The 17,813-nt window shown below is 43.8% G+C and overlaps 1 protein-coding gene across 2 annotated transcripts in view; it reads right to left on the reverse strand.

Moving 5' to 3' along the window:
• Positions 1–510: 510 nt before the first annotated feature.
• Positions 511–17,813, reverse strand: part of Slc38a4 (solute carrier family 38 member 4) — a 38,136-nt gene continuing 20,833 nt past the window's right edge. For both annotated transcript variants that reach the window (XM_041642745.1, XM_041642746.1), the window contains exons 7-16: positions 16,274–16,355; positions 16,105–16,187; positions 15,942–16,000; positions 14,903–15,178; positions 14,690–14,769; positions 13,469–13,569; positions 10,797–10,921; positions 5,431–5,575; positions 4,344–4,441; positions 511–3,031 (exon numbers count right to left, since the gene is read on the reverse strand). In XM_041642745.1, coding sequence (XP_041498679.1) covers positions 2,930–3,031; positions 4,344–4,441; positions 5,431–5,575; positions 10,797–10,921; positions 13,469–13,569; positions 14,690–14,769; positions 14,903–15,178; positions 15,942–16,000; positions 16,105–16,187; positions 16,274–16,355 — 1,151 coding nt within the window. In that variant the 3' untranslated portion in view covers positions 511–2,929. The remainder of the gene's footprint in view (positions 3,032–4,343; positions 4,442–5,430; positions 5,576–10,796; positions 10,922–13,468; positions 13,570–14,689; positions 14,770–14,902; positions 15,179–15,941; positions 16,001–16,104; positions 16,188–16,273; positions 16,356–17,813) is intronic.

The following is a 17,813-nucleotide window of genomic DNA, read 5'->3' on the forward strand; positions in this document are numbered from 1 at the left end:
AGAGAGAGAGAGAGAGATGCATTGGAAGACCATGCATTGTGAACTTGGAAGATGGAAGAAGAGGTGAGGAGCCAAGGAATCTATGTGGCTTCTAAAAGTTGGAAAAGGCAAGGGGATAGATTAGATCCAACCCTAGAACTCCAGAGATAGGTAGAACCACCAGTCCTTGATGTTAGGATAGCTGACTTCCACAACCAGAAAACGATGTCATTGCTATTTCCTGACTTTTTCAAGATCATGCCTTACTGTGTAGCCCAGGGTGGCCTCAAATCGACAATTCTCCTGCTTCTACTTTCTAGTGCTAGTTGATAGACACATGAGAGACAGACGCGTGTGAGATGAAGGCACTGATGTGTTTTGTATCTTCAGGGGGTGAAGGACTTGAGCCTTCCGCATATGCACGATGGACATGCATGAGTTTAAGAAGGGTGATATTTAGACTTTCAGTTTTGTTTCATGTACAAATAATAATCCCCAGCCTTCTTTACTGAGAAGGAAAATCAAGCCGGGTCATTTGAAAAGGTCATTTATTAATATATCAATATACAGTCTCTGTAATAAAAAAATCTTCCCAATACATTGAACCACCTTATAAATGATATAAGAAAATAAAATTTGTATATGTTTCCAAATGGGTTAAATTTGCCAGAACAAGGCACCCCAGAACAAGGTACCCAGGACAAGGTACCCAAGACAAGGTACCCAGGACAAGGTACCCAGAACAAGGTACCCAGAACAAGGTACCCAGGACAAGGTACCCAAGACAAGGTACCCAGGACAAGGTACCCAGGACAAGGTACCCAAGACAAAGTACCCAGGACAAGGTACCCAAGACAAGGTACCCAGGACAAGGTACCCAAGACAAGGTACCCAGAACAAGGTACCCAGGACAAGATACCCAGGACAAGGCACTCTGCAAATCTGCCCTGCAGCTTGTGCGAACCCCAACCCTGCAAACTGCCACGCGACAGAACGGTACTGTGGGTAGTCTTTGGCACTGTCGTATTGCTCTTGAATATTTATATAATTACAAATGTGGATACTTTCAAGTTAGTCATCCTCAATGCAAAATACTCAAAATATATACAGATTTTACAGTTTTCAAATATTTTTTGATTAGCCATTTATATTTACACTTAAATATGTTCAGACTAAACATACATACCTTTTCTACTCTCTGTCTTGGTTTATTTGTTGGGTGAACAAAAATGGAGAGACATCTTAAAGATGCTATTTGGTGATTTTTTCCTCCCAAATGATAATAACTTAAAAATTATGATAGTTTCTAGTAATGCTCATTTTCTATCACAAAGCACATCATTTTATAGTATTATAACTCCAGAAAGTGATACATAAAGCAAATATATGTTTTTAGGCACACTACAGAAAAACTGTTTTAGTACAACAGTATGTTCATTATCTGTATGGTACGTATATTTCATACTTGGCTTTACTGAAATGTAAAGTACACAACAAATAATTGAAAAAAATAGTAGTGAATGCCAAAACTTCTGGGCAGTGAGTAGCAACTGATCTCCATCCCATGTAAGCGTCTATGGATGTGAACAAGAACAGTTGCCTCTGTTTCCATGCCATGCTAGTGCATTTATTTATAGCCACTTGACATTATATTAATGACAGATGAATGTCAGCAAATTCCCATGCGAGCTCCAAGAAGCAGAGCCCTATTCTAGACATGCGAAACTCAAAGACCAATGCTAGCACTTGAAATTTTTTACAAACGAGGAGCCCCTTCCTTTGCTACCTTCCTATGGATGTTTATAGTGTTGTAAACAGTGAAGAGCATTACTGAACTACATACAACTTTGGTTTTAATTTTTAGATGTCTCCATGGACAGATACATACACATGGATTTTGGAGCCCACTAGCTTAATTCTCTGCCCCCACCCGATAATATAAATGTTTTGACTGTGAAGAAAGAAAGCTACACATGTAAAAAATAAAAAATGCAATGTACCATATGTCAACATTCTGATAACTGCAGAATGAGATTATATACACAAACATAGAGCAAAATTACAGTTTCCTGCACTGAATGTTTATCAAATAAAAAAAATGTATCAAACAATACTGGGTAGTGTGTTTCCACTTGAATTATGGTCTTCTGAAAATTATGCATGAGAATGGAAGACAAGAGGGAAAGCCTTGTTCAAGGACAAAAGTGTGACAAAAATCCCAGGAATGACATGAAAAAGCAGGGGCTGGCTCACTGGGCAGCTGAGCTAAAAGCATCATTTCGCTGTTACTTTTTGATAATTAAATACCACCTCCACCTCCCGTTTAGTGAGCTGTTTTGGCATTTACCATAAAAACCAATGGCGTTAATTCAGTGTAATAAGCAGATTGGGCAAACTACTCTTTAGTATCGAAACAAAGTACTCTAGACTGGTATCTGCCATTCATGAACCTCACAGGGACAGTTCTCAAGATACACGCCCGTCTCCGTCAGTCAGTAGACTCTTAGTGTTGCTGCAGGATGGGAGATGGCCTTAAGTGATGATGGCTTTGCCTCTGGACCTTTTTTGCTTGATGTTGAGAACCAAATTATTTGTTAATCTGGGGCGGTGAAGTGTGGGGAGTGAGCAATGGGGACATGGTATTATTTGCTGACCAAGATACACAGTCAAGCGGATTCTGCTTGCACATCTGCAGAACACACCTTGGGTACCACACACTGCACTAGAAGGCCTGGGTTGAAATGTGCGCCACAGCTTTTTAATGCATCATTCGCCATTCCCGACCAAACCCATCATTTTCTCTTTCACGGGTCTCAGGCAATGGAACTAGGATGTGTCCTTGGAATCTTCTCGCTGTTTCCTCTCAAGGACATCCCTGTCAGGGCCACTAGGATGTCCTCTGGAGCATAACTTCAGCCATTTCCAATGGAAAGTCTTTCCTTGGGCTTAGTTAGTGGTGCTTGGGATTCGGAGGGTTGTAAATCCAGTCGATTATGATGAGCGCCATGCTTCCCATCATGAAGATGATTCCAGTCACAAGGAAGACCAAAGCCTGCGATTCAGAGGGAGCACGTTAGGGAGCAGAGACAGAGAACAGCATGGTTTGCTTTAGGACAGTGTCACGGGGTGGTAATGTGTCTTGTATATTCGCAGGGACAAATGTCAAGTAGGTCAATTTAGGATTCTTATAGGAAAAGGAGGGGAAATGGTGAAGACAAATAGAATAAGGGTTGAGAAGAGAGGACTAGCTGATGGATTTGGTGCAGGAAAACACGGGGACCACCAAACATTAAGCACCAGACGAAGACTGAATAATGTAGGAAAGACTCATGACCTCTTGCATGTACAACAGATAAATCCCATGAACAAAATGAGAGCCCAGTGTATGTTGAATATTTCCGACAAAAGTCAACAGCATAAGTATCTTTGTAAGTAGGAATATTGAGAACATTTATAACTTGAGAATTTTAACTGGAAGAGTTTTTACATATTCCACATGGACCAGTCTTCGAAGTCTACCTGCTAGAGAGCAGCAGGTGAAGACTGTCATCAGCAGGGGACAGGGGATGACTTTGCCCAGTTTAGAGCTGGCCATGGTGAGCACTTCCCCCGGGCACACTGCTACAGACACCCAGCATGGCAGAGCCCACAGAGTCCAATTTTGGGGAACGATGACAGGAGGACTTGTTCTATCAAACTGCCCTTAACATCCCCGGGCACCCTCAAAAGGTGAATGACTTTCAAGACTCCACTTGGATTTAGAAGCATTCTTTCCAAGCTTTAATAGAAGATCCTTTTAGATAGTCACCACTAAGTATGCGTAAAATATCCTTTGTGATGTCTGTTTCTATACTGTTTATTATGAAAGGAAATGTGCACACTGCAGTTTAATAAGATGATATTTTATACCTGAAAAGATTCATTGAAAAATGATCGATTCTGTTTTTATAGCACATACAGGGTTTGATAGAATGGAAATGAAAGTCATCTTTGCCCATGTGAATCTAGCAAATGGAACTACATTGCTGCCATCGCCCACACCAGGAGGGAGCCCAGTACCTCTAATAATGTTACATTATATCCAGCCAGGCACTGGATGTCAGTGTGCATGTGATAGGCATGCCCGTGGGAAATACACCAAGACAGCATTTGCCATATATGTTTAGACATTTGCTCCCTGAAATACTAGACTCCTGTGAATGTCAGAGACCCTCTCCTCCATAACTGCTATGCTGCCCACTTTCAGCTCTTGGGGTCTTGCTTATTTGGGGGTCTTGCTTGTTTCATTTTTCTAAACCATGTGTCTTTTCTGACTTTCCCTGAGTGGTTGAGATACAGTAGGGGACATTACGAGTCTTACTTACCCCAATCTTTTGGGGTGATCTCAGAGGTTCCTTCTTGACAAGTTTGAGATAAAAAGCCGCCGGAAGAATGAAAATCAGCATGGTGGCGGATGAAGCCCCTGAGGAGGGAGATGCAGGACAGTTAGTGTCTTGCACAGTTGGCTGCTCCAGAGAAGCATCTGCAGGCACATGCTTCAGGACAAACAAGTATAATCCATTTTGTTTTTCTCAGCACTAAAAGTAACATTTAAGTCATAATTCATCTTGATTATGCATTTCTACAATGTGTGTCTGTAAAGAAAGTTAAAATATGCCTCACATTATGGCCATGTAAGTGTAACTGTAATAAGTAGTAGGAGGCCAAACAATCTCGGGGGCTGAACTCAGCACTAAAGCTTCCTGTCCAGGTCTGATTCTCTTAAAAGTCATTCTAGCCAGGTGATGGAGGTGTGTGCTTTTAATCCCAGCAATTGGAAGGCAGAAGCAGGCAGATCTCTGAGTTTGAGGCCAGCCTGGTCTACAGAGTGAGTTCTAGGACAGCTAGGATCACACAGAGAAGCCCTGTCTAAAAAAGCTAAAAAAAAAAAAAAAAAAAAAAAAAAAAAAAAAAAAAGAGCAAAAATTGCCATTCTGCCCTAAAAATCTAGTAAACCCTTCGCCTGGACTGAGAAATCAAATGCACCAACCAACCATGTGGTTAATGGGAATGAGATGTTTAGGGCTATGAGCCTCCAGTTCCTCTAAAGACACCCTGAACACCCCAGCTGGCACTCACAGCCTTGAGAGAGTAGATGGTAGTCAGCCCTTCCTTTCCCACTGAAGACAGAGCTATGCCCATGCCCAAATCCTCTGTCCATCAAAAGGTATGTGATTTGATTTCTTTGAGGCTCAGTTTCTTTATCTCTTGAAAGGGCACTTGGACAAAATGCCTATAGGTGACCGCCAACATAGAACACAGCCAGTGTGGTCACTGAGCCCAGCAGGGGCTCATGAAATTCCTTTTAGCCCGACAGGGACAGGAGCCCTGCCCGCATAGTGCTGTTTTCATATTGTTATTTAAGGAGGCGTACGTTGGAACTGATCACACAAAAGCTCTTCTGAAACTTACCTATGAATCCAAAGATGTATTTGATGGTGGGCACGAGGATGACAAGGACATTGTTGAGCGCAATGATCACTGCAGCAATCAGAAAGTGCTTTACCCAGCTGAAGGGTCGTCTGGGGAACAGCAGCGTGATCACGGAGGTCCGGATCTGCAATGAGGTTGTTGACAGAATAGACCTGATCACTTCTTTCGCTTTTTTTTTGTTTTGTTTTGTTTTGTTTTTTCAAAACAGGGTTTCTTTGTGTAGGTTTGACTGTCCTGGAACTCATACTGTAGACCAGGCTGGCCTTGAACTCACAAAGATCCGCCTGCCTCTGCTTCCCGAGTGCTGGGATTAAAGGTGTGTGCTACCACTGCCGGGCTATTTTTAATTTTTGCTATGATTATAAGTATTCTAATCTAAAGCATTTTGTTTTACCCCTCCCACCCCACCACCAGAAAGATACATCTTGATGCTTTTTCTCACATTTTCCTTGTGTTGAAACACACACAGAGGAGCATTTGCCATCCTAACTGCTTTAAGTTCGTACAGTTCCACAGAATTAGGTCCATTTGTGTTGTGTGTCAACTTCACACTGATCTGTCGTGTCTGACAGTGATATCTTTCCTTGGTTGCATACCAAGTGTCTACTTTCTTGGATCTTAGAATTCTTTGTTCAAAAATAATCTTGGGCCGAAGAGATGAAGTAACAGCTCCGTGCAACTTGGGGCAGTGAAGCCTTGCTGCTAGCTAACTGTGTCTTACTTCATTAGAGCAGCCTAGGCATCAGACATAGACACTGAGATGGCATAGCACAGATTATAAAGCAAATTCTGCAAACCTGGCTTTTTCTTAATTTCCCATTTTATTTGACATTTTCCACTGGTATTTTGGAGGGAAAAAAATGATACTTTTTGTGTTTTCTTCTTCTTCCTCCTCCCCCCACATTAATAGATTATAGACCCACAAAAGGCAAACAGTGGGACTCAATAACCCCAGCATTCCGCAGAGGTCCTGCTCAGTCATTTCCCCATAGCAGGCACTCAGGAAACGCTGAATTAAATTGACAGCAGGAATCCTTCCACTCCCTTCGGGGTCCTCTGCAGATTCCAGCCCTCATTTCAGCAGCTGAAGTCAGTGCGCCAAGCTGGAGAGAGGCTCCGCTGGTAGCAGAGCATGAGGAACTGTGGTGTCACCCAACAAAGGAGTCACTGCGGGAGAGGGACTGAGAGCATTTGGGTTTGGACAGCCTGACACAGAGACATGCTCATCTTTGGGATCAATTCTGAGGACACTCTTTGGACTTAGTGGGGTTACTCTGTTGGCCTTTCAGTGAGTAAACCCTTGAGTTCAGCTAGGGCTTCCCACGTTCAGAAGTGATGGGATCGATTTCCACCAAAAAATTCCAGTCTCGAGACCTCATAATGGCGCGGAGACAGGAACTCATTGCAGAAGCAGCAACTGCAAGCTCCATCTTGAAACATGTATGGACAGCCTGGAAAAATGCAAGCTAAATCGCCCGCAGTTTCTTCTGTGGCATTCCTTTCATACCAGCCGTGGATAATGGGAGCCATCTGTGTAGGTCAAAGGGAATTCATTTCTGGAGTGGCAAACTGCACACACGGGCTCGCAAATGGTTTAGGAGTGACTTTGGGAGAGATTTTAAAAATGAGTGAAAAAGAAGCTCACTGTGAAAAGCACTTTAAGGAAGGCTAGCAGTTTGATGCCACTTTCCCCAGTAACTGGGACATTATGACCTGTGATGGATGCCTGTCCAATATTGTTCACAGAGGCAGGGTTAGTGAACCTACAGTGAGTTTTCTATAGGGGTGTGTGTTGCTCAGTATGATTGACTGGGAAACTTACAAAAAAGCAGGCTGAATACAGATTCGTGTTTTATGAAGATGCTACACACACACACACACACACACGCGCGCGCGCGCGCGCACGCACGCACACGCACACATATTGTTTCTGTTAAAACGAAAGCATTCAGGTTAAAACAAGCAAACAAAAGGCCAAGTCAAGGGCAATCCTGTATGCTCAGGCCTCTGAGAACAAACACAGTTTCCTAAGGTCATGTGGTAAATGAAGGTTTGGCCTACTGAAACAAGAAGACACAAAATGGACAGGAAGAAACACAACATGGTTGGGGTGAACAGCAAAAGCTTTGTTCTCACGGTGAGTACAGGACTGAGGGAACATGGAGTGTCAACAGCCCCCTGAAGAGGGCAACAGTGCCAAGGAGGCAGAGGAAAGGAGCCTTGGAAAGGGTTAGAAGAAAACTGGTCATTCCCTGTTACAGCACCGTTGTTATGAGAGAGTGGATCCAAAGGGCTGGGGCAGCTCTGTTTACCCAGACCAGGACAATGGAGGCAGCTCAACCTTATTACTCACATGCCCTTACCCATGTGCCCCTTTATCTACTGATGCAAACTGATAAGGATATGAAAATGTGGGTCAGATGCTGCAAGTCCGGGAAGTCCCCAGCACCAGCCAGGGCTTCTGACACAGAATGACACGAGGAAGTTTCCATGCACTTTCTGGGTAGAATGCTAATTGTTCCTGCAGAGTTTCCTGAGCACAGTCTGTTAGGAGGCGCTCTGTGGCTAATGTAGGGTGCCAGAGTGAAGATCACAGATATGGAAGTCAAGAAGAAAGGAACAGCCTTGATTTGCCTCTCAATAAACACAGATTCTCCCACTGAGTAGAAATGACACCTTCTTCGCGTTACAGGACGGCTTGGGGATCGTATCTCGAGAGTACCAACCCCACTGCAGTTCCTGACAGTGACAGTGCCAACCATATTTCTGTACCATTGTCTGTGCACACTTCAGAGACCTGGAGGCAGGACATGCAAAAGGGATGATTGTTCTGTAGGAAGATGAACAGCAAGTGCCGGAAAGTCTGAAAGATGACCTTCTGAACATACTCCAGTAGGGCATGAGCCTGTCCACTTAGGATAAACAATAAAGGCTACTTGCTTTTCTGTCCCTTGTGGTGACACGTGAACCTTGCCGTAGGAAGGGAAGCACAGTTGCACATGTCGCCATCCATCCTCTGGAAGGAGGTGCATCCCACAGTGGACTGCCTACCCCTCACCCAAGGAGCACCATATGAAGCTGCTAATAGAGTTAGCCTTCATTCACTTCACGTCTGCATCTGTCTGACAGGCATCGGAGATAAATATCACAGGTGGCTCCTGCATGCCTGTGCTGAGAAGGAAAAGACCAACTTGAGATGAGAAAGAAGATAAGGGGATCTGAGCAGGCGACACTATCCTCTCATCAAAGAAAGAGCCAGGTGACCGAGTTCTGTAAGAGAAAGGACGTGAAACAGTAGCTAAAATGCTAGATTTGAACCCAGACTAGGTTTGCTTAGTCCCTTGTTTGGGAGGATACTATGGCAGATAAAGAAGTTTCTTGCGGGGAGGGGTGCCAAGTGTTTCTGAATGCAAGGAAAGCTGTTGGGAGAGCTATGCCCTCCAGGTGAGCCGTGCCTTCTGGGTGAGCCGCGCCATGCAGGAGACCCACACCCTCCAGGTGAAGCCATACAGTGTAGGTAGGAGAGCCACGTCCTGCGTTTGGTTCACTGAAATCCTGTCCCCAAGTTACACAAAACAAATAAAACCGCTCTTCACAGTATTGGCCGCTTTATCAGAAGCCCATCAGAATTTGGCCTCTTTGAACTTGACTGGGACATGGAAGTCGCCACTTTATCACACTTGTGACCATTTGATTCCCTTGCCCAGACCCTCATTCCCATGGATTCAAGGCACAGAATAAACTAGAAAAGGTGGTTCATGCATTTCAGAAAAGGCAAAATTCAGCCGAAGACCATTTTACATGTTCAGCATTGTTGACCCTCCCTGCCGGCCTGCCCACTCTGCCGACCACCACTCTGTCTGTGACCACTGTTAACATTTCCCTGTAACTGTGGCAGTGAAAGGCCATGCCATGCCCCAGAAAATGGATGTTGGTTCTTACGGCCAATTTCGATTTTAATGGCCTCTAGCACTGACAAACTACTACAGTTCCTGATATCAGACTCGGCCCAGGGCATTCGTTCTTACACGGGACAAGAATTTCTAAGAGAGGGTTGGATTGCCAATGGTGAGATATAATATTTGTTGAGACTGGCTTTTACTTCCCATTCTGGCAACAAGCCTTGCCTTGCCTTAGCTTAACAGTTATCCACTAGCTGTGTGAGCACCGCCATGCCCTTCAGTCTCTCGAGACTGTGGCTAGGGAAATCCTTCCTTATCAAGGGCTTGCGAGTAAAGCAAAGTAAAAGACGGTAACAGATTCCTTGCATAAAACAGACGACAATGCAAGTGTTTCTGGTATGCCAAAACTCACAAGGACCCCAGATATGCTTTTCTCGGCGTAACCGGAAATGCCGTCCTACAGAACATCCCGCTCCAGTCAGAGCTCATTTTAGGCTAAAGCTCCAGGCATGACGTTCAGAATGCTCTCAGATATAATAGAGGCCAGGCATTATTTCAGAGTAAAGTATTAGCCGTGATAGCGACGAGGATTTGGTTTCATGCACTCATGAGGAAGGAATGTGGCAAAATACACGTCACCACGCGAGCAGTTCTTAAAGTGACCACAGTGCATTATCTAAGATGCTCTCTTATGCTGAGTCTCGTGCGGAACGTTTTGTACATAGCAAAGCTGGTTTCCAGGTCGCTTAGTTTACCCCCCCTAAAATGGATGAGTGAACGGAGTATTTATGAAAGGGGCACAGTCGGCAGGCAGGAGAACCTGTGCTTGTCCACGGGTGGTGTTTTAATTCTTGCCACGCAGTCCTCTCCCCTGAAACTCTGACTAGTGCCAAGGAGCAAGAATCTCAAATGCCAGAAGGCATGTGTCAGTTTTGGTGGGAGAGATCAAAAAACTCCCTTCTGGTATATCATTTACTTAATGATATACCATTTCCTGTTTGCCACCAAGACGTCAGATTCAATAACCTGAACTTTGGATGTGACCTCGGCACAACACTCTAAGGAACAAATGGAAACACCTCAAGATGCTGGCAAGATGCAACGTGGTCTTAGCTTAAGTGGCGCTGGCATTCACATTTCCAGAGGCAGAAGAAGTATATTATATTATATTATATTATATTATATTAGTCAATAGGTGGCAGCCCAGGCTCTGTTTGTTCTTCATTTGAATTTAAAAATAAGGTTCATGTTTTTTCTCATACTTTAAAAACACCACCTAAAATGACTGACTGTGTCTATGTACTAAGTGCTCAACTTTAAGTGGCTCTAAAATTCTATGAGAAAATAATAATTGGCTGGGACCCACAACCGCAGACACACAGACACCCAAATCCACAGCGAGTCAGAACAACGGACTCATTCTTTGGGACTCAGTGTACTTACTGGGAAGAGGACAATGGGCACAGTTAGCGTCACTGCCACCAGGACGGCCACGCGTACCATGATCAGAGGGGTGTCAAATGTGTAGACTCTGCTGTAAGCATGGAGTAATTCATCTTCAACTTCCCCTGCAAGAGGAAGAGTCAGGGGAGTTGCTGAGTCGGCACCGGCTACTCACAGAAACATGCAGTGGGATGGAAGAAACAAGATAGTGGAAGACGCCAGGCCTGGGGATTCAGACAGTTCTGTAGCTTGTAAAGCTACTACATGAAAGGCTGCTAAGCTTCTTGACGTGATTTGGTCCATAATAAATCTGTCTGCTGCAGAAAGCATCACAAACCAGGACGACATGCTCGGGTTAAAAGGAAGGAAAAAGCCTAAGCCATTACTAGCTTGTCCCGCCCACGCCACCTCTATCCTCAACCTGTCAATCCAGCTAACCCTAAAGCAGCATCTTTGCACCTAGTGTGGGAACTGTAGGACTGATGAGCTCTAACTCTGTGTTTGTGTGTATGTGTGTATGTTTGTACACACGTGTGCATTCACTTGTGTGGGCACACGTGGGGGAGGGGCAGAGGTTGATGTTGAGACATTTTTCTCAATCGCTCCTTCGCCTTACTTTTTGAGACACGGTCTCTCACTGAACCGCGAGCTTGTCATTTTGGCTAGACTGTCACCCAGCAAGGCCCTGGGATCTGCCTCTTTGGTTCCTAGCACTGGGGTTACCGATACCAGGCTTCCACACCCAGCTTTTACATGGGTGCTGGCAATCTAAATTCAGGTCCTCTTGAGGATTTCAAGGGTTGTTTGTCTTATGAAATTCATTAGAAAAGCATGTGAGAATGAAAGTGTGATTTTTATAGGATCTCCCAATCAGAATCATTCTAAGATTTATCTGATGCCTTCTTTGAAGGCGGCCATGCAGAATGCCAGATGCAAACGCTCATAGACACACATGAAATCAAGACACGAGGAACACATAGATGTATATGAAGTCATACGTAGCCCGGTTTCCCCTCTATACCGCGCTCAAGATGAGACAAGGGGCAGAAACACACTCGGTGGTGTTGATCTTGACTTTCGCTAACCTGTAACCAGTGAGAGGCTAATGCCAAACTGGGAGCAAGTGCTCGGTTACCAGTCAAATGTTAGTCAAATGGGAAAGACACCTAAGCAAATGATGGCCTCTCCGAGCCATTTCCTCCCCAGTCAGTCACACATTCAACTGAGGAAGAGCTACTCTTACTTACAACTTTGCAGTCGATTTTTGAAACTCCATGTGTATGTATTATATGCACATTTCTTTATCTGTCCTAAAATAACTGAAATGGTTTCCAAAGTGTTGTGTGTCTTGCAATAAACAACTCACTAATAGAACTCAAGAAAGAGTTGAAGGTGTCTATTAAAAATGCCTAGTTGCATTGACACTTTGACTAGTGTAAATACATGATAACACACATATTTGATTGAAATAATTTCTCTTCATGGAATGAGAAAATCATATTAATTTTTTGTTTACAGTTAAGGTGCTGGACAGAATGTGTAATGTTTAATGTTGCAATGTCATTTATACATATATGCATACATACATACATAAACACATACACACAAATTTAGAATAATCCCAGATTGAAGGAACATTTTTTTGTATCCTTTTACTTAGGAAGCTATTACTCTAACAGAACTTGGAAATGAAGTGGACATTTTACTTAATACTCTAAGATGCCAGCTTTGTTTGTTTGTTTGTTTGTTTTGTTGTTGTTTTTGTTTTTCTAGACAGGGTTTCTCTGTGTAGCTTTGGAGCCAGTTCTGGAACTCACTCTGTAGACCAGACTGGTCTCAAACTCACAGAGATTCTCCCGTCTTTGCCTCCAGAGTGCTGGGATTAAAGACGTGTGCCACCACTGTCCTGCTTATGATGCCAGCTTTAACTGGCTGGTAAAGAAGAAGCAGGTTCAAACTTGAGGACTATGGGCTCTTGAGATTTGCTTGGCAGCTACTTCTCCTTAAAAAGAGTTTTACTGCACACAGTTGGATTCAGTTTCATTGTTTTTAGCCTAAGATGGACTGGGAAACTAGACAAATATCACTTATATGTGAAGGAAATTAACTTGATTTAAGAGATTTGTGATGTGTGTGTGTCCAAGTGTGTGCATGAAGGTGAACACACACACACACCTGCACATGCAGATGCTAGAGGCTGGTGTTGGGCATCTTCCCTAAATGCTTGAGGCAGGGTCTCTCAGGGACTCACAGCTCATGGCTTCTGTTAGCTTAGCTAGCTCACAAGTCCAGGGATCCTCCTGTCTCTGTTGCTAGCATTGCAGCCTGTACTGCCATGTTGGATTTGTGTTGGGTGTTGGGAAATCCAAACCTGGGTCCTCATGCTTGGAGGTCAAGTACTTTATCTACTGAGCATCATCCTAGCTGGGATTGGAGAGATTTAAACAACAAACAAACAAACAAATCACACATGACTTCCCCAGTTGCTGGAATCTATTAGCCGGGTGGATCCAGAGCCCCTTTCCTTTGGAAAGTGGCAAGGCTAAATAGAGTGTCAATCAAGAATGCACGATAGACCATGCCACCCACTTAAGGGATGACAAACAATTTTATGTATTAAGATGAATGACCAGTCTAATTACAAAGTGAATGGCTGCGACAGGGTGACCTACCATAGAAAGTTAGGTAGCCAAAGAGAGCAGCAAGCAGGTACATGACAAGCATCCCTGTGATGGAAATATTGGACACTGTCTGCATCTTTCTCCGGGACCGACTGGGAAGAAAAAGAACACCAAGCTTCACTTTAAAAACTTCTTTAAATATAACTTAAAATTAAAATAAAAAATGATGAAACCAGACTTCAGACATAAAGCTTACAACTTGTTTAAATTGTCTCATAGAGTTAAGGAAGATTTATTTTCATTTCTCTTAAACAGTGTTCCTTTAATATGTAGTTCCTTTAATGTCACGTAAGCTTGTCCACAGAAAATTAATTAATTTAATTACGTTAAATGGTCAGGATTAAACCGGCCCCTATGGCAAAGCTTTTCCATTTCACACTGAGATGAGTTTACTGAAGAAAACAACCTAGGGAGTCAGCAAATCCCTACTACCAAGAGCTCGAACTACTGAGAAAAATATATGTTGTCCCACGGAAGTTTCTAGAAGCCAGTATAGCGAGCACTCACCACCCAATCTTCAGGCTTATGGAGTCCATATTGTATGTGATTCACAAAGTAAATCTAAGACCCCAAGTAGCCAAAAGTGTTCCAGAACTTTAGGAAGCAAATCAGAACTTATCTGGTTTACACACACACGAGGGATCTTTTCTGTTCAGGTTTAAAGATGTAAGAACCATTGCCTGACCCCCGAGCGGTTAGAATGGGTTCAGACCAAATGCGATGTCTGCAGCCTCAAAGGAGATGATTATTAATGAATCACAGATCCCTGCACTGGTAGGAACTAGCTCGTGTCCCCATTGCACACACAAGGCTGTCTGTTCCGGTGAACACCTTTCTTGCAAGGAACTGGCCACAAGTAGCATCAGCTGCTCGGCAAGGCTGCCCTTACTCTAAGTTTTTATTATCACGAGTGTTGTCATTTCCAGCTAAACAACAAAATCCACACACCTGCCGGAATCAATGCACCTACCATCTCCTCCCCCACCGTGGGAAATCATTCCCTGAGCTGTCATGCTAGAACGGCAGGAGAGGAAGCAAAGCCAAGCAGGTGGGCTCACTCAAACCTTGGCTGAAATACATTACCAATGAATTGCGGTAGCACAAACCATCTCTGCTCAGAAAGCCATAGGATGGGCCTCCTCATAAAGCATCTTTGAATAGATGGACACTTTTGCAAATCAAATGAGAATGCTAAAATGATGGCTGCCTTACTCTTTAAGTTCACTGTAGATGGGTAGGACCTCGGGGTGGCAGACAAAAGCGAACGCTAGGATTGGGATTGCATAGGCGGTCTGTAAAACAAACAAACACGCATATTTGGAGACCCAGCGTAGACAGTGATTCCAGAGCTTCTCAGTTTGTGAAATAAAATTCAGTGATCACAGCATTGCTCAGCCTATTAGGGGGCATGGACCTATAACTTACCCGGGAATTGCAAACAAAGTATTTGGGTTGACACTTGTCATCACTGTGGGCTTCGTACTCCACTCCACTGTTGTGAAGAGAGCCGGTGGCCTGGTTCTCATCCAACCCTGCAGGATTTCGGTGAGTGTAATCCATCATGAAGTTGACGTCAGTGCTCTCTGAGTTATTGGGTAACAGAATCACATGCATTGGAAGTGTGCTGTTGAACGTCAGATTTCCAACATTGTGATCCAGGACAGGCAGAGGGCAGGGTATTTCAAATTTTTTGTAGATCACCTATAGCCAGTCATTAAACATTGAAACAACAAAAACAAAAGAATTGTCAAGCTTTGAGGGGGAAATAATAAAATAAAAATCCATCTATGTGACTTGAGGAGTACAGGCTCTCCATAGACTGCTGGACCATAGAGAGTTCAAAGGAGAGAGTTGGAACTGTGGTTGCCAGTGCTACTTTCTAGTCAACAGTCCCAGGCTTCCCAGGTCTTTCTGACTCTTCTATGACATTACATCAAAGATAATTTCCTCATTACATCAAAGTATTCATGACACAAGTCATCAATAATTCTTTCCTCTTCCTTTACATCTTTGTGGGGGGAAAAGATTTGCAATTTCTCATCTACGCTATTTCAAGAAATTTCTCCTTTGTTTTGAGTTGACTTCTTCAACTCTGCTATGGTCAAAGTCTCCTAACGGGTAGAAAGTGGAAGGGAGAATGGCTAATACAGACAGACGTGACTGCAGCCTACTCAAGCCTGTTATTTCCACCTTCTTAGATACTGGGTCACTGCCATAGTCCTTTGTCTGAAGGTCCGCCCAGGAAGCCTGCCTAGAACATACCATGTGCTATGACCTTGGCATTCTAATTCAACTATTTTTAAACCCTTGACTGCCCCTTTCTCATTCCAAATTAGAATACAATAAAATTACTTGTGAAGCAAGAACTATTCCATGCTAGTAAAATCCATGGACAAACATGAGGACACTAATGAAACATGGCACGCATTCCAAGCTACAAGGATCATGTCAACAAAGCACTTACCACACTGACAAAAAACACCATGCACGTCAGGGAAAATCCACTGGTATAGCCAAGGTAACCTAGGAATCACCAGAAATATTTTGGAAGGTGACTATAGCGTCTAAAAAAAGCTTGCCTAATAGCATATGAAGCAAAGATAAACTTTCAGTTAGTGAATTAATACCTAAATTTTTAAGGAGAGAGAGTGGAAGGATAATTCCCACAGACACAAATATGACGAGGTAGTTGCCATTGAGGTACCATTCCCTAGAAGAGAAAGAGAGAGGGTGTTGGGACCAGAAAAGACCAACAGAATGAACCGCGTGGTATTGCAGAGGGAATGTAAGACATACCCAGTGTTTTCTTCAAGTCCCATGAATGCTCTGATTACTTCAGGTAGTTCATATTTAATGATGAAGAGGTAGCTTGACATCGCTGGAATGGACAAAGGGACAGCTTAGTGGTGATGCACACACTGCCATCCCACACAAGCTGGAAGACGTCAGAGCACTCGGGACATCCATTCTTTTTGGAAAGATAAACATCTTATCCCTAAAACAGAATGCGAAGGCCCCACACACTCCACGAGGCTTTCAGATTCTCTTGGAAAGCAGAAGTTTGTCCTTCCAGTTCGTACATGAGGGGCTATTGCTAACAGTGCCCATGCTGTCTCTTTGTTAAATCTAACTTAGGGCACTAGGGGAACCTTGGGTCCCACATATTCACCCTCATTAGTTAGAGATCATCATGGCCTCTGTTGTGTGGGTCTAAGGGCTGTCTGACAAAAAGAGTGGAGGCCAAAACCAAGGTGGCAGAATTGCAAGGCAGGACTCTGGGCGCTCCAGTCACTCTGGCTTTCTCCTGGTGACACCTGTCGGGTCCTCGGTTGTCTCCCAGAGCCACACAAAGAATCTCAGAGCCATGGCCACTGAAAGTCTTCTAGACTGATAACAGAGTATAAGAGACAATAGCTTCTCTCCCATTTTTGTCTGTTACAGATTTGGGGTTTTTCCTCTTATTCCAGTTTCCCATTGGTTAAGAAAATTACAGAAAGGGTCAAATTTCACCTTTACTATTTTGAAAACATCTTAAAAATCTATAAAACCTCTCCCTGTATACATGTCTGTATACATATGTAAAACATGAGAGCATTGCCTCCAACTGCGGGAATTTGTGCAACACTCCATTCCCAAGGCCACCATTTGGTGCAATGGGATTCTAGTTTGTTATCTGACACATGGTCCAGGGTGCAATTAAAAGTAAAACCAACAGGGCTGAGGTTGTAGTTCAGGGGTGTAGAACAGTTGTCTAGCATGCACAGGAATCTGGGTTCTAGTTCCCCTACTACCACAACAGGGAAAGGCCGCTCTTACACAACTCTCAGTGTGAGCTACATCCTTCTGGTGCGGTTGTATAAACAGGCATCTACGTGGTACACTGAACTCTGACTAGTTTCAAATTAGTCCCTAACCTTCCAAAGAGGAAAGAATGGTGCCGATCGTATCTGAGTCTCTTGAGCTCTGTGGATTCCATCATTTGATCATCTGGAAAGTCTTGGAGAGAACAGGTGTATGTCACCACCCTTTCCTGCAGACATCAGGATTGTGAGGAACTCAGTGACGCATCTAAGATCATACTTTTGCAGAGGGCAGACTACATGAAAAGCACAAGACCCCTGACTCTTCCCAATGGTCAAAATGAGGCGGTTTCTCTGCTAGCTGCTGTGTCTCCTGTCCACATGGCTTGGTTAATCTTTACAACGCCCTTGGCCACAGCAGAATCTTACAGAGCGTAAACAGGAGGTGTTTCTGATGAGCTGGCGCACTGAGGGACCGTTCAATTTTAGAGCTCTTAACTGCTGACTCTCGGTGATGTCACCACCGCTAATGTGTT

The sequence above is a fragment of the Microtus oregoni genome, unplaced genomic scaffold, assembly GCF_018167655.1.
Source record: "Microtus oregoni isolate MIOR12 unplaced genomic scaffold, Mior012 000077F_ref0000221, whole genome shotgun sequence".
Classification (NCBI taxonomy): Eukaryota; Metazoa; Chordata; class Mammalia; order Rodentia; family Cricetidae; genus Microtus; species Microtus oregoni.